The 21825-nt window shown below is 42.1% G+C and overlaps 1 protein-coding gene across 1 annotated transcript in view; it reads right to left on the bottom strand.

Moving 5' to 3' along the window:
• Positions 1-9412: 9412 nt before the first annotated feature.
• KCNB1 (potassium voltage-gated channel subfamily B member 1) overlaps positions 9413-21825 on the bottom strand; it is a 186838-nt gene continuing 174425 nt past the window's right edge. The window contains exon 3 of the mRNA XM_081867634.1: positions 9413-12012. Within this exon, the coding sequence (XP_081723760.1) occupies positions 9982-12012 (2031 nt within the window). The 3' untranslated portion in view covers positions 9413-9981. The remainder of the gene's footprint in view (positions 12013-21825) is intronic.

Below are 21825 nucleotides of genomic sequence, written 5' to 3'. Positions count from 1 at the left end.
CTATCTATCTATCTATCTATCTATCTATCTATATCTATCTATCTATCTATCTATCTATCTATCTATCATCTATCTATCATCTATCATCATCATCTATCATCTATCATAATCTATCTATCATCTATCATCTATCTAACCATTGGCTATTTCTTCAGACTGCTAGATATCTGGCACCAGCTCTTCCCATTATTCAATTACTTTTATGAAAGTTCCATATAACACAAGGTTTCATGTTAGATCATGTCGGAGTCTTTGCTTGTCAGAGCTGGAGGCCTATATAATAAATTTCCACACCGTGTGATTCTGTTGATGCAATGGAATCAGCTCTTTATTATAAAGGAACAGAAAAAACAAACAAACAAACTTGGCCACATGCTATCTATCTATCTATCTATCTATCTATCTATATATATATATATATATAAAAAAAACAGAGGTAACCAAAGTGGTAGCGTCCAGGCGTTTTGGGCACCAATTCACATCGGTGCCAGCCAGTATGGCCAGTGGTGAGGGATGATGGGAGCTGTAGTCCACAACATCTGGCGGATGCCATGCTAGCTATTCCTGGCCTACAGCAGCTGCTTGATTACATATCCCAGCACATTTAAGCAATGTCAGATCCTAATTGGAACAAACTGTGGATTCTTTGCTCAGTTTATACTTGGGCAAATCCCTCTAGTCTATACAAGGAATAGAGTAACCAGATGCAAATGAAGGCAGGGCTCTTGGTCTCATTACCTAGTAAGTGTGGCGATAAGGGATGTAGGAAGCTGCCTTTTATCATGTCCATCTAGCTTAGTATTGTTTGTGGACTCTACACTAACAGCAGTAACTCTCTAGGGTTTTAGACAGAGTGCCATCCCTCTGCAGCCCTACATGATGATTGAAACTGGGACCTTTTGCATGCAAAGCGCTACAGCCCTTTTGCTTGATGTAAGATTATATTTGAAAAGGAGGAAATACTGAAGCCTGCAGCGCAGAAGTGCAGGGAGCAGGTGACTGAAGCATCCATGCCCGCTCTTTCCCCTCTGCAAAACCCCTTCCCTTAAACCAAAGTTCTGTGTTTTGCATTAAGTGGAATCTACTTCCCTGTTTCCCATGCCTGCCACTTATTTATTGAGTGTGGATTCGAACTCTAGTCTCCCAGGCACTCTAACCATTACACCACACGGGCTCAGTTGCCTCTTGTGCCTTCAACAGTTTTCTTTCTTTTTTATTTGGCACAGAGATGAAGCAATTGAGAAGACGCCACTTGCTAAATTTCCGAGTGCCAGGCAGCTGTTACAGGCACCAGAGCGCAGCTTCCACTCAAAAGTTGGCAAGCATATTTCCCACTGGTCTCTGCAGGAGGAATCTTACTGGAGGCTAGCAGGCAGGTTTATGCTTCCTGGGAGAATGTGCGGTGCTGTGAAGCTGACACAGGTAAGTTTATGGCTGGCTTTTGTTTCTGTGTATCTTGTCTTTGCTGGGACTGTGTTTTAATTATGTTTTCACACTGCCTGGTAAATGCTGTGCTTCTGAAGGTGTGCAGAGTGCTGTTTCCTAACCCCACCAGCACCAGTTCCTGCTCTCAAGGGGAGGGGAATTCTGAATCATCTGGACCAGGCTTCCTCAACCTTAGTGCCCTCTAGATTTCAGCTCCCGCCTGCGTTGGCTGGCGCTGATGGGAACATCTGGATAGCACCAGGCTGGGAAAGGCTGGTCTGGACTTTTGGAGCACCCACTTTTTTTGCACACAAAACATGCGGTGGATAAGATCTTCTCAACTGGCCACTTATCCTGCCCAAAGGATTGAGCCCATTACATAATCCATGCACTCTGATTGGTTTTAATCTTATTATAACTGATGTACATCTGGAAAGGGACCTCACGGAGGTCAAAGTATGAAGTTAACGGATTACATGTCTGCGTTCCACTTAGATCAGAGTCTGAGCCATTCCGACTGGCACGCGCAAACATACGCACACTCCCACAGGAGGAGGAAATCTTCACGTTAACTCCCATTTGCACTTTTGAAACATCTGACAGATTAAGGAGAATATCAAAACACGACAACGTCTGACTCAGCGACCTTTTTTGCAGTCATCACAGTTCAGTGGGAAAATACTGTAACATTCGTTTAGAACGGACACACACGCAAAATGAAATAAGAAGGTCAACTATGGAAATTGTTGACAATAGAGACTCTAATATATTATTCTGTAATACAAAAGAAGAATTTTGACTTGATTGCCCTATTATAAATTTGCTAAAAAGACAGTCATATATTTATATATCATTCCCCACCCCCACCCCATTTTTTTTATCGGAACAGAAAAATAGACTACTCTGGAATGCATGAAAGTCGCCCGACTTTCCCCTCAGCACTACTTACAGAGCCAACACAATGGCAAACTGGAGGAACAGCAAACAGCTGTACTTTCAACCAGAACTTTATTAAAGCCATATTCTCCCTGACAGGTTGTTTATAAAGCAACCTCCATGACTACTTTTGCTTTGTTTTGGTTACCATCTAAGGGAAATTAATGATTGGTTGTACGGGAAAATTTGACAAAGAGAAAGAGTAACTCTGAAACCTCTGCGCTCTCAGTTCATTGAGAGTGGATTCCCACAACCCTGCTTTTTTAAAAAATGGGATGAGTGAAAGTCCCATATAATGGGCGGTTTGATGGAATTGCTCCTCTTGGACGTTCCATGGAGCTTTAAACAAGAAAATTGTGTCCAAGCACAACAATTTATAAGGGACCCTCTTCATGCAACAGCACACTGAGGGTAATTTTGATGGGTAAGTAGGAGCCTCAGTTTGGCTAGCTCATGGGGAGTCAACATGGTGCCCTCCAGAGGTTTTTGGACTACAACTCCCATGAGCCCTTGCCAGAAAAGCTAATGGTCAGGGATGACAGGAGTTGTGGCCCAACTGAGAATGGATGGCTCTGTCGGTGTTTTTTCTCATTTTTCCAATCTTGAATTTCTGCAGCAGTTTGTGAGTATTATCTTTTAAGAAATCCTCATGAGAATTCACGAGCCTTTTAGTGTGACTTTTTCCAAACAGGCACATTTTTGTACTCAGTTCTGCTTAATATACATATTTTTGCAATGCCATTCCCCCAATTTTTCTTACGTTATTTTCATCAATAATTTTTTAAAAATATACACTTTACCCTTTTATATGCACATCTTCTATTGCAAAATTTGGAGATGAGTGAATTTTTAAAGAACAGCTGTGTTTGGGTTCACATATTTTCTTGGAAAGTGTGAATTTTGTAGATTGGCCTTTAAATGTGAGTCAAATCCAATTTCTCCCTCTACCGCAAGCCCAACAACACCCAAAGGGCACCATGTCATCTATCCCCTTTAAGAAGGGCTCTTGAGAAGCTAAGTACTGTTAAGGCTAGTTGACAGACGGAGGCTGTTAGGCAGCTAAGTAGTGAGATAGGGGAAGAGGATGTCCACAGCTACAGCATCCCTCATTATCACGATGCAGGAGGGATATGTTTATTTTCTCCCTTAAATGCTGATAGCTGGATTTTTGTCCGGTTGCCTGTTGGAATGCATTGGGGAGCTGGCAGCTGTGGAAGCAAATAAGAGTGCCTCAAATTTAGCACTCCCATGGTGGAGGAAAGCTTGACATACAATAAGCCCATCATGTGATAACCGCCATGTGAACAGGCTGTGCGAATTCACGTTCACATACATTAGTGTTTTAGCCATGCCACAGAATACCCACTGCTATTGTTGCTTTATGTGGCAATTGTACCAATGGCATGGCATGGGTGTTTTGGAAGAGTGTTCTGATCTACCAAATGTCATGTGGAATGTATCAGTCGAGAGAATGCGGCTTTAGTAACCTCCACATGAGCTTGAAATACCTCTGGTATACGAATCACAAGTTAGTACCAGTCGTCATTCTGTCAAGACATAAATATAGAATAGGTACAAATATTATCAATACATTACAGTCTTTTTTTTTTACAGAAGAGAATACTGTTTTGCTTAAAAATCTTGTACCTTATTAGCTGCAAAGGGAAGGGAAGGCTACAGTTTATGATAGCCATAGTTGCTAAGGTAACACGTCACACTGAATTGGATGCAACGTGATATATGCAGGGGGGGAAATTCCTCAGGCCCTTTGCCACACAGTCTGTTCGGGGAAGAAATACGCACCCTGCGGGTCATCTTTTTCTTCTTTTGCAATCATTGATTCTCAAGACTTTCATAAAATGTGGACCACCCGTAGGACAGGACAATGCTCTTCATGTTCCTGAAGTGTGCTTAGGTGATGTTTCTATGAAAAAAGGCACTGAGAAATCTACCATAATCACAAATACGGCTATTTTTTTTTCTTGCTAAAGGAAAAAAGAAGAAGCAAGCTAGCAGCTGAGAGAATTGTTGCCCCTAAGCTAAGTGCAAGGTCTGCACTCGTTCTTTTCAACCCATTTGCTGTCCATCATGGGGCAGGCAAACAAAGATTGAGGCAGTACAAGGTGGAAGGCCCCACCAACTGCAGAAACGACGGGAGGAATTCACTGCCACACTTGTCTAATCATTCCATTTGCATAACCATTTTGGTTTGTCAGATGACATGATTTCCCTCTTCTCCCCCAGCACACAGTTCTATGCACCAGTTCTGGGGGTTCTCCTGACCCACCCGAGCCAATTTTGGGGGGAGGAGAGAGGGGAAACCACTGTTGCACAAATGGAAGTCCTTGAGCAGAGTGTCTGCTCATGGGACTTGTTAGGTGAATTCTGCCCTGTAATATGTTTGTTTATTTGCATGGTGCATAGCACATAGGCAAAGATTAAAAAAAAGGAAAGTGCTGATGATCAAACGCCAAGCGAATACTTTCTGCCAATAAAGTTTATTGGGTCAAGAGGACCATTTAACTATGGTTAGTTTAGGAGCTTCTGCTCTGGATTTTTTCCCCCCTCACCATCCCAGCAAATGGTTTGTCTCCAAAGTAGATACCTGTACTCCACTTTTCTCATCTTGTTTGCTCATTATTGTTTGCTGGATTCTCTTCTTTCTCTCATACATCTCTGTATCTTTTAGAAAAAAAGATTTAACGAGAAAACAAGTTCTGCTTGATATTTGTGTGCTGGCAGTATCATTTCCTTGGCCCCCAGCATCCCTGGGCAGCTCCTGGGCCTCCAGCCCTGCCTCTTGCCTGCACTGACCCTCCTTTAATATTATTTTGGCCCAGCATTTTAAGCAAAGACTAGGCAGTTAGTCTAGATACCATACTTATTTTCCACCATGCCTCAGTGCAGTGTGCTGTGTTGAAGGCATTGTGGGAAATCAAAATGGCGGCTGCGCAACAGCCACTTGGTGCTGCTCTGATTGCTGCCACCACCATTGCCACTAGGGAAGCCCAGCAGAGCCCAATGACAGAGGAGGGAGCTCACCTAAGGGTGCTTTGTCCCAGGCCCCTTCAAACCTGAAGCTGGCCTTGCCTATTTCAGGCAACCAGTGTTTTGGATGTGTGTGTTTTCACAGAGTGAAATTTAAAAGATTTCATTCTCTCTTCAGCAGTCTGAATTGGGACAGCCCTTCAAGAGACACATCAAATGGGACTCCTGCTGTCTGTTTTACTGTAGGGCCACAGCAACTGGTTTACCACACAGTGTGTTTGCTCATTCTACCTCCTCTTGGCAAGTTCAGCTAGTGAAAGGGCCAGCTATGCATCTAACAAACAAGCAAATTGTACAGAGGCGTTATTTCAATACTTTATGGATTTCTGCATTGTGGTCCCCCTAAAAAAACCACCCCACTACTATTCCCTTTTGTGATGAGTGCAGACCCTCCCCCAATTCTTTTGGATTTTTGCTTTCATTCCAAATGCTTTTCAAAAGTTCAGAGTAGATTTCCCAGTGCTCATACATCTATACTTAGTTTGTACAAAGCAGTTCATTGTCAGGCATCATTTAATTTAAATTAATCATAGGACACAATCCTAGGTTCTCCGGCGCAAGCTGCACTGAAATGAACAGATGATACAGGACCATTGCTATGGTTTTGTGTAGAACCCATTCACAGCAGTGCGGTTTGCCCCAGAGATCCATGTTTGTTTGTTATTTGTGGGGCACAAATGTGAGCTAGAATAACACTTTCACAAACAGAAGAAAGAAATGTTTTTGAGCATAGTGTATGCCCATCTTTAATTATTCTCTTTCTATAAGAAATCTATAGGACTTTGGCGGTTCACACTCAAAGGATAGATACTTTATGATACTTTTGAACAAAGCTGTCAAAAGTGACCCGGTAACATGCTACTTGAGAAGTTTGCACTAGATGAATGATAGTTTTGTGTCACACTATGTCCACGCAAGGCAATAACAGGGCCTTTGGTTACAAGGAGAGTTGCACCAGTTGATATTCCAGGTTTGTTTTTTAAACGCTGCGATTCTTGTGACTGTCATCTAGGAACTCAAATGTCTCATTTCCAATAGCGATTTGTTAAATACTTTTTCTCTATATGGCTATAGTCAAACGCATTTGCTTTCGGATATGAAAAATACAATTCCTCTGAAAACTTTTTACATGAAAGAATCAGCTCTAAAATATGCAATGTGGAAATCACCATTGTATACTTTTTATATATCAAAAAGTAATTTTTCCCTGAATTTGTTTTTATTTAAAACATTTGTGCTGATAATGGACATGACAGACTTTTAACACAAACAATTTAGGGGTTTGACTTGCAAATGACCTAATTCACTTGCCTTTGCTTAAGCACATAAGCAGTCTAGGTCTTGCCTCCCTGTCAATCCCTGTCAACTCCCACTTAAAATACATGGGAGTTTTCCATAGCAATTGGTTTTCATCCCTAAAATAATCTTTCCCAGAGTCTAGTCCTAAACATGAAGGAAGCTTCTCGAGTTCAATGGAACTCACTTAATAGTCAGTTTAATTAAGAATGGATCACTGCAATAATTTGCTTAAAGCTCATTTGCTGTATCATTAGTTCCTAATAATTATTTCATTGTTACAACTTAACTCTCCTAAGTACATTGTATGAATTACTGCGAGGCTCACCCTTAATGCAAGTTTTGAATGAACAAAGACAGACTTCTAACTTGGGGTAGGGGGTGTTCTTTTCAAATATGCTATTCTGTTGAGACTTTTGAATATAGAGGTGCATTTTTGGCTGCTGACTGTGCGACTTCTTGCACGGAAAGGAGCTTATCCGACTTTTACTGGCCTAAACTGTACACAATTTGAGCTTGTCCATATCTTGATCTGTCTTATGCGCATGTGAGTGAATAGGACAATAGTGTAACCGTAAGGCCTCTCTGGAAATATTGGGAAATTATTCAGTAATCCCAGCAGTACCAGATTACTGAATAATTCAGCCAATGTGCAACATCTCCATACCTCCATATAATATTGTGCCAGCCAGAGGTCTAACTTAACAAAGCGATAATGACAGCCCCAGTGTGCTTATTGCTTTTGTCCATCCATGCTGTGTGCATTAGAGGCAGGAGTACAGTACAGCTTGAATGGACAAGAATGACAGTCATGACCAACCAACGACTATATGACATCGGAAACGTAACTGTTTGACGAAACGTGTACATCCAGATAGTGGGGTAGTCTTTTTCAGGGGTGCAATATATTACTGACAGCTTTTCGTTTCAGAAAAATTGAGCCTCGAGGCCTGTAGCATGCAGATGGTTTATGCATCACTGTAGGTGCAATGCACTTCACTGATAAAACACCCATATCTAAAAAGGTTACTGTGCTTCCAAATGGAGGCTTAATATTGTAAATGGGCCATTCAGATATTGCAAGCAGGTCACTGACAACAGGTGTATTTTTTAAATGTTTTGGGTTTCGCCTGGGGAAGGCTAAATCCAGATGATACGGGGACAGGAGAGAATACAGGCCAGCATTTTGATGCCAGCAATGTAATGTGGATGCTGCGAAAAATCTGCATGCTTGAAGAGCACCCATCCCATAATAAACACCCAGCTGGAAGCAACCTTAATTTGATGTACTGGCCAAAAAACTTCACTGTCCCCAGGTTTTTAAACCTCAGTCCTTGAGTATGGCCAGTGAAAATATTGTATATAACCCATATGCAATATTTTGGTATCTTCCTAGAAAAACTGAACAAAACCCATATTATTATTGAAGTAGGAAAACAAGAACATGGCATTTCTCTATACTACTTTTACCAACTTGCTCCGAAGTTTAGTTCATGTCTATTTCACATGTGTTTATTGGGGGGAAGGGAGTGACCTAAAGTTTCTTCTTCTACTGCCCACCTCTTATACTAGACTTTGAGTCCACATCAGAGTACAGTGTACCCTGAAAGAAAAGTTAAAACTTTCAATGACACATATACTACAGCAACAATGGACACAACATTAAGTGTTATCATCACAGTTATCGCAGTTCGTTACCAGGTGGGTAACAAATCACAGATGTGACGAGGCACAAATCAAGATAGTGCTTGTTTTAAAGTGCTAGTTTGTTTGTTTGTTTTTTATTTAAAAAAATACATTCTCTCTGCTTCTCTACGCCACCTTTGTCAAACGCAATAATAAAATCAACATAAAGTGCTTTTGATATCAGCAAACCTAAATGATACAAGATTTAATATACCAGCCTACGTTATAAATCCAAGCTGGTATTTATGGTTTTCTTTAAAACGGCCAGTTTAAAAACAAAATATTTGAAACTTGATTCTCTTCTCATTTACACCACACCTGTGAAACTCCAGCGGGAGCCTCTTATGATTCACAACCAGTCCAAATGAGAGGAGGATCAGGCTAATTGCTTAGGATTGTTGTTAGTATTTTTGCATATTTATGTTTTTAAAACTTGCATATCTTTTTCATTCTGCACTATTTAAGTGCAAAATGTGGCAGAAAGATTCTTCTGGCATGGATAACAGATTAGGTGTAAGCCATGAAAGGATGTGCAAATAATTCAGGGAGCCGACATTTAATGCCTTTTCATACTATTAACTTTAGCCCCTTTGGTGCTGGAGACAGCTTAATGCTTTGGTCAGAATCTCCAGGGGTTGCACTGTCCTTTCGTTTACATTATGGCTGTGGTTTTGGGTAGTAGCCTTCCCCCAACACACAAAAGGGTCAGCTACATCTTGGTTGCTCCCTTCTAAGAATACCAACCAAACCCTCTCGCCCATAAGAACAGAACAATGCTTCCTTCACACATCCATTCCCACTGTCTTTTCAGTTTGAAAACTGCCTTTCTAATCTCAGTTTAAAAACTGCTTTCCTGATCTCTGTTTTGGTGTTACTATGAGCAGTAATAAGTGCTATTCTTAGCTATAATTTTGAAGGGGTGTTTTGGATTTAGATACAAGTGGTGCAACTCACCCTGCTGTTACTTTTTTATAAAGAAAACTTCAGGTCTCAATGAATCTCGAAGTATTAAGCACACACAGAGAATTTAAACAGTTTATTTCTCAATTCACTGAATCCGCAATTTAACCAGCCCGTTCTGTTACCTTTAGAACTCGTATCCCTCAGAGAAGAAGGCATAGCTGGGGATGTTTGAAACAGTTGCCCTCATGCAAAAAGTGTTGCATCACTGATTATTCTTACCACACTTAACCATTTCTTCCAGTATTTGACTCTGGCCACCTTGGTCTCCTTTAAAGGGGTACTGCAGTGTCGGGTGCTGATACTGCCACATATAAGAGATCCATCAAAAAAAGGGGGGGGGAGTGAATGGAATATTTGGTCACACTAACTTCAATGAAGGAAGTCGAAAGGAGATCAAATTATGACCAAGATGCACAATCTTCGTTTCAGTTGATGGCTGTGGGCAGTAACTTTGTAGTGGACCCAGAGAAGGACTTATTCCTGAGCCCACCTTGAGGGCATCCTCTTGCTTTTAAAAAACAGGTGGCTTGTTTCAGTCAAAAGTTCATGCCATGCAGAAGCTCTTCTTCGTGTGTTGAGTGTAAAGGCATTCCTTTTCAGCTTTCACCAAAAGTTCTGGGTTACATGTCAGATCTTTTGATCATGTGTGTTACCATGTCCTCCTCCACCCGGTAATATGTGAACCTCGGGTGAAATGTGGTTCTCTAATTTGATAGTTTCCTGGTTACCACGGGTTCTTCCAGTGATACTTTCCATGGAATAAAGGCAATTTTGCCCAATTAGCTTGGGTGAGGAGGGTAAAGCAGCAGTCTCTAAGTGGTTCTTCTCTGTTCTATAAACACTATCCCTTTGCCTTAAATAGCCACCGTGTGTAATGCTGTATTTGGGAGCTGGGTTTCCTGGTGGGGCTTTGGGAGGGCTTGAGTCATACAGCAACTGACCTTCGTCATCAGTGTCGGCGTCAATGTATTTATGTATCCCAGCATCGTGGAAGTTGAAAACTATTGCTGCCTGCTTCTCGGGGGATTTTGTGGGTGTTCGAGTACTTGCAGTAGTATAGATAGAGGTTTCTGGACTCATTAAAGACCGATCAGAGTGGCCAGAACTATCAGTAGCTGCTCCTGCTGCTCCTTTGCTCTTGAGGGGATCTGGGTATATTCTCAGGACGTTTGATGCTGTTGGTCCTATGGCATCCTCTTCCATAAAGTTAACCTTCAGGGATCTTAATTTTAGAGGATTGGTGACTTTTATGGTACTTTTGGGGCTCTCTATGAAAAATGTAGAGCAACGACTGCTTTCTAGATTTGGTTTTATCTCCATGAATTTGGACCCGCTTCCCTCTGGCCTATATGGATCCTGAAGTGGATTTATCCCACCTTTGTTAGGCAGCGTAGTTAGTGGGCTATGGGAATATCTCCCGGAGTCAGGAAATTCTGTAGCACAGCTTATATAACTGTCAATACTTGACATGCTCCTCATGTCAATTATTCCATCTGCCCGAGTGGTCAGCAAAGGGACCATAGGGCCAGGAATAGCTTCCATTTCTAATTCTTCCTTTTGCTTGTTGGGTTGGCCTGACTCCTTCATGTTGAGGTTGGGCTGGGACTGAGCTTTCGCCATTTTGCTGTACATGTCTTCCAGCTGTTGAACATTCAGATGCTGAGGACTGGAAGATGAGCGAGCCTTTTCTGGCGACCCTTGTTCCTTTGTCTCTAAAGACTTGTTGGAGCTAGTTTCGGAGAGAGATCTCTTGGCCCATTTCCACTTGCTTGGGGATAAGTGATTGTCCTGAATTTTATCCTTTTTGCCTGCATTTTCTCCCTTTTTTTCAACCACTATGTCCATCAGTTCTATACTACGGGCAAAAGCATCCTTCATATTCATGGACACAATGCTCCCATTTCTTTTTGCTCTTTCAAGAGCTTCTCTGCGCTTGATGGCTTTTTCCTGCCTCTTCTGCTCTTTGTAGAACTCAGAGAAGTTATTTACAATGATTGGTATAGGGAGAGCAATGACTAAGACACCAGCAATGCAACACAAGCCACCGACAATCTTACCTAAGAGGGTTTTAGGGTAGATGTCTCCATAGCCAACTGTTGTCATAGTTATGGTTGCCCACCAGAAGGATGCTGGGATGCTCTTGAATTTCGTATCCTCCTCATCTTTTTCTGCAAAGAACACTAAGCTTGAAAATATCATAATCCCCATGGCCAGAAACAAAATGAGCAACCCAAGCTCATTGTAGCTTCTCCTCAGCGTAAATCCCAGGGATTGCAAACCGGTGGAGTGCCGAGCTAACTTGAGAATTCGGAGTATCCTCATGATACGGAATATCTGAACGACCCTCCGCACGTTCTGGAACTGAAGTACACTTTTGTTTGACTCTGTGAGGAAGATGGTGACGTAGTATGGCAAGATGGCTAACAAGTCAATCGCATTCAGCGGCCCTTTGAAAAACTTCCATTTCTTAGGAGAGGAGAGGAACCGTAAGAGGTATTCCATTGTAAACCATGCAATGCACACAGCTTCGACATGGGCTAACTGGTGGTTATCGGTGGAATTTCCATATTCATCTGTGCCTTGGAGCTCAGGAAGAGTGTTGAGTGACAAGGCAATTGTAGAGAGGACGATGAACATGATGGAAATGATTGCCAAAATCTGCAAAGAAAACAGAAAGTGGTTAGGGCCACTGAAATGGGTAATGATTTAGCATCGTTAAAATCATTTCATTTCCTGCTCCCACTTTTGCACATCAAATGCTGAAATGGATGGGCACGGCTTGCCTAGGTTCATTGGCCTCAACAGGGCTGCTCTGGGTGGAACTTAGTTGGAGACAAACCATTGTTTTTGTTTTGGATAACTGCTTTATATCATTGCTTAATGGTCTTTGTATTACATATTTTATACACAGATCCCAGGCACTACCCTGGTAGCCTTCACGTTCAAGGATGGGATATAAATTTAATTTTTTAAAAATGAAACAAAAGGCAGTAAACATGTGAAACGACCTGCCAAGATTATTGCTTTTAAGGGAAATAGGAAGTGGAATTTCATGTGTTCTTGTTAAAACACTTAGGTGTTACAAATGACCTCCCCATCTATAGTTATGGAATTAAGAAACCTTCTTGGTGAAGGGCAATAGTAACTTGTTTTCTTTTGTTGATAAAGCACATATATATTTATGCTAAAAATCTTTTCTGAGTAATTCAGTAGTACATTAAAATAAGTATTTATATGTAATGACCAGACTTCCTGTAATTGCTCTGAAATCTGGGTCCCCTTGGGACCAGTCAAATTTTGATACTTCGGCAGATGTTGGGATTATGTACCATATCCATACTCGACATTTCAGCTACCAAGGGTGTGTTTTCTACATTCCATTTAAGATTAGTTCTTTCCTTGTTAACTTGGTTTATCCTCATCTGTATCTCAAACATTATGATTGTTATAGCCTTCCTAAAACGATTAATACATCTGGTAAAGAAGCCTGTGGTCTTTGAAAGATTAGGAATCATGGTAAATTGCCAGGCACCTATTAATGATGAGCAAATCTGTCAATTTCTATTTTCTCCAACCTTAAGTTCACAGTTCTTCACATTTCCACATCAGCTTGCTTTAAAAACAATAAACACAATTGCCCCTAAAATACACATTTTTGCACAGCAAATTTTCCTATACATAATGCATTTTTGTATGCTATTAGTCAGGGACCAGGCAGAGGAGGAATGGTGGAGACCACCTCCCTATCCTGACCCTTCCAGGGAGGAGGAAGAGGAAGGCAGTATAGATTTACAACAGTGATTTGCGGGAGGTCACAGCTCAGAGGCAAATGAGGGGAAAAACTGGGAAATCATGGGACAGCCAGAACAACACCCAGATGACATGTTGTCATTCCAGACCCTCCTTCTCCCAGAATCTGGAGAGCCTTAAAAGTAGGAGAGCAAAGAGCTCAAAGACAGAGGGCACGTAGCAGCACCCATAGAGGAGACGATGAGAATGATGAATGAGAAAGTGGGAGAGGTGTGGGGTTGAGATTCACTCGGGACAATGCCATATCCAAGAGGCTGGGTTCTATTGCCTGTCTGTGTAAAGAATGAAATAAAAAAGGATGATAAGAAACTTTTCCTTGTCCTTATACTTTTCTGGGCAACCAGCTGGGAGGCGCTGACAGCATCCTGACATCATCACCAATATATGCACTTTTAGATAGAGTTTACCCCAGTATATGTACCGGTATTTTTTTTCTACACATGACTCAGAATCATAGAGTTGTAGAGCCATCAAGTCCAACTCCCTGTGCTAGGGTGGAGAATTGTACTGTAAAAGTTGGAGAAGTATGTATTTTGAAGGATGGCTGTGTTTTGGTTCACATATTGCCTCAGAAAGTGTGAATTAGGTAGATTTGCCTTTAAATATGAACTCAATTGGATTTATTCCCCATCCTTAGCTCTGTACACTCTCTGAATGCTTATCGTCTTCCGCGCTGAATGTAAACACAGCAGCGGTCACGATGCATCAGCCTCTGTGCACATCCACCTGCTTGGACAAAAATCAAAATAGAACAAGCTGAAATAGAGCCCTTGATCTTACAGTAGAAGCTGCCATTTCCAGTCACAGTCACACACAAAAGCAAATGGTAGATCAAGGTGTTAAAATGTTGCACTTGTCAGGAGTTCATATCACATATGGGCATATAATACCTTGGTCCATCTGACCAATATAAGAATTTTCCATGCATTGGTAATATTCTCTTTGCAATATTAAGTTAGATGATGATGATTGATTTACCCATCCTTCACCCTAAGGTCCCAGGGTAGGTTACCACATTAAAACGCAGTATAATAAATAATTCAAAAGATCCTGCAACCATAAAAATAAAGTGGTTCCTAATAGCATATACCTCAAGTGTCAACAGCCAGGTTCAAGATGTTTTCAGCATTCCCTACTTCCTGGACCCACCCAAGCAATCACCTTTGGCTTGATCCAAGAAGACAAGGTGGTCAGCAGCCAAGGGTGGTCAGATGCACTTCTTAAAGCAGGATGCCCACCTCCTTGGCCCACAGTAATCTAAAGTAGCCTTTCTCAACCACTGGTCCTCAGATGTTGTTGGATTGCAACTTTCATTACTCCTAGCTAGAAGGACCAGTGGTTTGGGATCATGGGAGTTGTACTCCAGGGGTCAGCAAACTTTTTCAGCAGGGCTATATTTTTGGGGGAAAAATCGAACAAATTCCTATGCCCCACAAATAACCCAGAGATGCATTTTAAATAAAAGGACACGTTCTACTCATGTAAAAACACGCTGATTCCCGGACCATCCACGGGCTGGATTTTGAATGCGATTGGGCTGGATCTGGCCCCCAAGCCTTAGTTTGCCTACCCATGTTGTAGTCCATCAACATCTGGGTACCCACGTTTGAGAAAGGCTGATCTAAACTGATCCTGTACAGGTGGAACAGACAGTGTTCAGGGGGCCTCTGCTGGACCGCTTGAACTCTGGTGCTCAGCGAAGAACAACGTAACTAATTCAAAAAGTAAAAGGTCCTGGAGCTGGCTACTCTTTCCTTTGGGCACCATTTGCAAAGAGGAGCCTATGGTGCCAAAGGCATAAGTCAAACCTGTTTTTTAAAAATTATACGCGAACATTTGCTTTGCAGCAAAACAACTGTTGCACCCCTGGGCTTGATGATGGATTCTCTGGGCAGTGCGTACTCTGTACCAAGAAAATAAATTTTTTACCAAGAAAAGGCAGATTTTACAACCTGTATACCTTTGGTAAGCTTGACACTTTTTGTTTCATTTCTTCTGCTTCCTCTAGTTAAGGTGTTGAAGGGAGACCCACCCACTTGGAGCTCATAATCTTGCTCTGTAATCCTCCTGGCTCCTGAGGTTTCACCAGTAGGAACGGCTCACACATTTTCAAGCATTCCTCCACAAGGTTAAACCCTGGCAACTTTCTATTTTTCTTAAAATGAAGGCTGAGATTACTAGAGAGCAGAATTGCACACATACTGCCACTTTAATTTTTGGTACTTTTGCAGTTTCTTGAATGCCTACCAGTCAATGCCTGGCAATTCAAAAGTGGAGGCCATTATGACATCAGGGCAGGTGTGTCAACTCTGCCTACTAGCCCAGGATATTTTGCTGTCAGAGGAGAGGATGTAGTACAACTCATGCAATATACACACAATAATTACCAAAATGATTATACATTCTTTATCAATCTTCTGAGAAAAATACAAAACCTTATGCAAAGCCACAGAGACTTGCGAACTACCCAACCTAAGATGAACTTATAATGTCTGATTTCAATAGATTTTTCAAGTGCTTAACTCAGTCTTTTGTTTTCTTTATCTTTTTAGGTAAGTTCATGAAGATACCAACAAAAGGTAAGTTTGGTGTTGTTCACAATACCGAGAGATGTTAGCAAAGTTGTAGATGGATGTTAATGAAGTTGTAGACAGGGTGCTGGCGTTTTGACCTGTTTCGCCCTGGCAGTCCAAGTAATCAAGAGGCTGCTGTTCGCCCCGATGGGGCCCTTTTACTGGGGCTTGCAGATAGTACACTCCCAAGGTAGTTTTCCGGGCTTCTTCAGTGGTCTAATCTCAAAGCCTTGATACGTATATTGATATTGAGTTTCACAGAGAATACTATTTCTTGGCTTAAGGTAAATGTATTGGCAGTTGAACTTTACTTCAACACCAGTGATGGGCAGCGGTGGCTGGCAAAAACGCCTGCTCCCCTCCCCTTCTCAGTAACCAGTAGTGACATATGGTTTGAGGAAGCCAAGTGAGTAACACTGCCCTGACTGGTAAGAGGGCAGGATTCTCCACTGCACCCAAGGGCAGGAGGCTAGCTTAAGGAAGTATGGAACACACACATCTGTCCTCCAGCACTTTACTGTATCTGCTGCCTGAGGCAGCTGCCTAAGGGTAGGGCCGGCCATGACAGGTTCAGAAGCACTGGCATGGTGATTGACCCATATCCGTGCTTGTGTTGCCACGCTGTGCTCATCGGGTGTGTTATGTGATGCTCAGAACTTATTCCCGTTATGTTCTGACTGGTAGAAGAAGGCTGCTGTGATTCACCTGCTCAAATGCAGCACTGATACTGTAGTTCCACCTCAGATACTTCCCTGGGCTACTGCCAAAAGGTGTTGGCCCTTAATGATATTGCTGTCTTGGAACACAAGGCTCCGTATACACAGGCAGGATTCCAGGAACACAAAATGACAGCTGCTTCCAGGAGAGCTTTTCCCACCAGTGCAAATCTACAAGTCCCTGATTGAATTTTTGTGACTCCTAATGAATTATCAGTGCTAAGTAACTTCAGGACAAATCTGTGGTGTTTTTTTCTTTTCTTTAAAGGACCAGGTGCATCAAACACATGCTTTCAGAATGATGATTATTGATTGCACAAAGCAAGAGAGATTTACAATCTAATTGCACGTGTGGTTTTACCACGCTATAGCACAAATCTGCAGCAAACAGTGGAGTAGAAAAGGCTGTGAAGTGTTCAGTGTAAGATTATCTTTCAATGAGAAAAGAGCAGTGATCCTACCATTAAGGTGCTGTTTAATGGCTCATCTCAGGTAGCAGACTTTGCGGGAGGGTACTATCAAAAGGCAGCAAATGGACTTTATGAAATCTGCCTCTACAAAACTCCAATTCAGATTTAGAGGTTCAAATGTATCAAGTGGAACTCAAATTGTCAGAAGCCCCGGTTAAGAGGATCATTCCTGAAATTTATGAGTAGAACAGTTTCTGAAGTAAGGTAGGTTGTCATCCCCTTTGCGGACCCACCCCACTTATTTTCTGGTGGACATGACTGAGTCCTTTCCAACCATCCCACTTCTTCTGGTCATCCATTTTGGGTACTAAGTAAAAACACACCAAGAATAAATTAAAAACAGAACTTTCTACTCCAAAGGCTTTTTGTAAAAAAGAAGTAAATATACTGGCACTATGGGAAATAGCCCAATACAGTGGTACCTCTGGTTATGAACTTAATTTGTTCCAGAGGTCCGTTCTTAACCTGAAACCATTCTTAACCTGAGGCACCACTTTAGCTAATGGGGCCTCCCGCTGCCACCGGGCCACTGGCCCTCATCCTGAGGTAAAGTTCTTAACGTGAGGTATTACTTTTGGGTTAGTGGAGTCTGTAACCCGAAGTGTTTGTAACCCGAGGTGTTTGTAACGTGAGGTACCACTGTAGTGTAAAAGCATAATGTTGCAGAAATATTAATGTGTAATATTTTTTTAAATGGTGATTTGTGACATTTAATTGGATATATCTCCATATGTGTCTTTCCTCTTGTCTCTCTTACTTCAGGTGCACACACACACACACACACACACTCTCAAAACAACAAGAGACACACACACAGAGAGACACAATTATTACACAAAATTGATCTCCCCCACCTTTTCCTCTCCCTGTGTGCCCCCTGTAAATCTGCTTCGGAGGGTTGGGACAGAGTTCAGGTTTGTGTGGGTTTGCATGTGGAGAGAAGAAGGTGAAGAAACTCCACCGTACAGCTAAAACTCCTTGTGCTAGCAGAACCATTTAGCTGGATACCACCCTACCAACCCTGTCAGAGTTCAATCCAAGCAGAACCAAAGAGATGTCAGAGACTTGGAACCATTACAGAGCAGATCTGAAGGAAGTCACTCACTGCTACAAAGAAGGCTTTCGGGGTGCCATTTAGATTCTCTGCCACAGCTACCCAAATGGCTTGTACCTTTACTCGTAAAAGGCCACTCTAACCCTCAAAGCTCAGGGCATTTGGATGCAAAGCACCAACATTGCCTTGAGCATCTCTTGAGCTATTCTTGAAATGAGTGTGAAAATGATAAATCTGGAAACTGAAAGTGGAAGAGACTCATTTTAATACTAAGTGGATGTTCTGTCTAATGTGCATTTCGCTTTCATATTACAGAATTGGAAGAGATGCTACAGGCAATTTTGACTTTGTAAATAAAGTCCATCAACACTGCTAACACAACATTTACATAAGCCTACAAACATAGCTATAATGAATAGTTTGTGGTGCGCTGATAACCTGAAAGGAAGCAGAAGCGCGGGGGGTGGGGAGTTTTTGCCTTCTAGTTTATAAAAGCTTCCCTGGCAGGTTATCATTAGGTAGAGTGAGGCACCTGCCTGCCTTAGGTGACAGATGCCAGGGGGCAGCAGTGGCAACGCTGAATTAGATGCAGCTCTCATTCTAGTCAGCTTCCATACATGGAGTGAGCAAGAGGCGCCATTTTGTGCTTTGCTGCAGGTGCATAGCTGTCAACTTTTCCCTTTTCTTGTAAGGAATCCTATTTGGAATAAGGGAATTTCCCTTAAAAAAAGGGAAACGTTGACAGCTATGTGCAGGTGGCAACATGACTTGGGGCAGAGCTAAACCTGATCAGGAAACTTGCCGTTTCAAACCCAATATCCATAAAACAAATACGGTGTCATGCAAGAGAATCAACACACAGAATAGACGGCGCTTAACCCTCCCCTCCCGCCCACTGATTCTTACAAGATCCTCCCCCAGGTAATTCTACATAATTCCCACCCACCCCCACTATAGGTGCTGAAACTGGGCTTGGGAAATGGTTAAGCACGCCAGAGGCCATCTATTGATGGGCAACATCAAGGCCCTTGCTTTGCTTCTGGAAGTCTTTAAAATGACTTCCTATAGAGCACTGGGGGAGGACGTCTGTCCTGCGGGCCCTCCCCATTTTGTCAGTGATTACTGATGCTTGCAGAAAGCCTTGTGTGGTGTTTTGAAGTCCTGGCAATAAGCTGATTTTCTTCCAGTTCTACCTTCTGCCCACTCACACCCGTGCAGTTCCCATTGTCTTAAAATCCAGCCCTTGGGGTATTTTGCACGCTTGAAAACAAGATGAAATTTTGAAGAGGCAGTCAAAAGCTACTGAAAAATGGGAGGCGCATTTTGGAAATAACAAAAGCAAAAGAAAAGAAAAGGAGCAAAGTTAAAACACCTGTTTTGGCTCAGCTCTATAAATCCTTGTGTGCCTGACTTCCAAATCTCCAGAGGAGATAAAGCAAGGTTTTAAAGGCCATGCACCATCCAGCAGCTGTGAAGACAACTCATGTCAAGGTGCTCTATGCTTTTATCATCTTTACAGCAAAATGTGATGCTTCCGTGGGCTTGCTAGACCCGGCAGCTCCTCCCCGCCCCACTTACAAAACACTGAGTACAAAATGTTGTCTTTAGTGAATTTTGGATGGTTTAGTTCAATCAGCAATGTGCCATGAGAGCATGAAATCAGCTAAAAGCAATTAAGGAAAAACTATTAGCTTGATTGCTTAAGATGCATTCTTTTCCTGAATATGCAAGGAAATAATTGATACATTTCTTTTTCCCAAAAAGAGAGAAGGGGTGGGAGAGAGAAGCATAGCTAACACAATTATGCATTTTCCCTCCTTAATAAAAAGTGAGTGGAGAACAGCAACATGTATTTTTGCATCTAGCTGGGAAAAATACATTTGTTGATGTGATACTGACCTGCTAAATTGTTAGAAAATAGCAACCGAATGCTGATGATATGCGTGATGCAACCCCCCCTTCCCAATCAAAATTAGAAAAAAAATAAACCTGCCTGCAGATTGTTTTTCTTGAGAAACTTCAGCTGAAGCATCAAATATGCTTATAATATAGGAATACAGGAGATCATGCCTGTTTACAAATTGCCAATTGTGGATGCACAACGATTTGCATGCAGAAGGCCTCCCACTTAAAAGGGCTTCAGGTAGCAGAGTTGAAGAAGGGAAAGATTTCTGTCTTAGATCCTGGAGATCTATTGCCAGTCAGAGCAAGAAGGACTGTAGGAGGCTGTCTTATATTTGGTCAGATGATTGGTCCACCTAGCCCAGTATTCTTTTCTCTGACTGGCTCCAAGTGGTCTCTGGAGTCTCAGTTAAAGGTCCTTCTTAGCACCTGTCAATCTAGGGACGGAAGGAACTGTCAATTTCAGTCCTCGCAGTTTCTCATTTTTCTAATTCAAGTTCAAGTTCATAGGTTTGTTGTTCTAGCCAAAGGCCATGACAAACTTGTAGCAATAGCATTAATAAAATAACCTGCAGCATATATCCATAAAATAAACCAACATCCATGATGAAAGAGAGGGGAAGATACCAGACCCCAAGCAGGTCCTAACTGGAGTTGGGTGGGATCCTGTTCAAAGATATATTTCTAGACGAAATTATACAGACAACAAGATCTGATGCAATGAGTTCACACATAGGCACTCACTTTGAGAAAGACGTTACGAGCACTAAATGCAATGCTTTGAAATCTTCCAATGAGACAATAGGATTGGCAGGAGCTATGCAGACCAATGAGCAGGAGAAGGAGGAGGAACAAGGGCTATGAATTCATAACATAAAGGAAGTGTCTGAGAAAAAGAGACCAGGAATCTCCAAGGACACTAATTGTCCCACTTGAGGGCTGGTTTAAAATCTTAGAGAAAACATTCTTATGCATTGAAAGTACACATGGAGGGCTACAATGATTCATGCTGCTCCCACTGGCCACATCCAGGGGCGGACTTTGGTAACCTTTCATAATAGGGCACTCCGTGCAAGGTCAACATTTGGTACCCCCAAATGGATCTTCTCTGAAGGAAAGTTTTGCTTCTGCATATCACCCTAGAATGTTCAGTTCACCATGAGTTCATGAGACATTGCATCCTGACCTGTTCTTAGTGCTTGGTTGACCACATCTACGGATGAATGCTATATATTAATCACTAGTAATAGTTTAAGTCTTGCTATATCAATCACTAGTTATAGTTTAATAAGGAGGTTTCCATGCCTGTCTAGTTCTGTGTTCCCTTTCCCAGCCTTTAATCTATTGGTGATTAATGCTTATATGCAACCTTTGCTTTGTACTTGTGTTGACCAATCAGCAACAAGCACATATGTGGCAATGCTGTAATATTCAATAAAAGAGACTCCCCGAGACATGCTCGGGAGATGCCTCCCATATGACACCCACCACTCGTCTGTCGTTCATTTCAACCCAACACTTCTCAATTGTGGAGCTTCTCAATTTTGTGCCCCCTCGGCTTGGCACCCTGTGTGAGGGATAACCACTCACATTGCCGTAAATCTGGAGCTGCTACATTCGCCACTGAAATGGGCAATTCATGTGCAACAGCCTTACCCACATGCAGGGGGAATCTGAATTGGCTGAGGATTCCCACACTCCACCCTTGTGAGATGAGCCGTACCCTGTACTTCCAAGTATGCCTACAGGGCTGCTTCATACAAAAGATGTGGCTGTTGGGTGGGTGTATTGCTGGATGATAGTTTTTCTCATGTCCTTGTTCTTCCAATCTCAAATTCCGTTCTCCACAGTTTCACAGCAGTTTGTGATTCTCTGCCCATGAACATTCATCAGCGTTTTTGCTATGAGTTTCTCCAAAGCAGATGGATTATTACTTTTTTTGCAAA

Source organism: Podarcis erhardii (assembly GCF_964252035.2).
Source record: "Podarcis erhardii genome assembly, chromosome: 6".
NCBI classification, from domain to species: Eukaryota; Metazoa; Chordata; class Lepidosauria; order Squamata; family Lacertidae; genus Podarcis; species Podarcis erhardii.
Note: the sequence above shows the minus strand (reverse complement) of the source record. Positions and strands in the feature narration are given on the sequence as shown.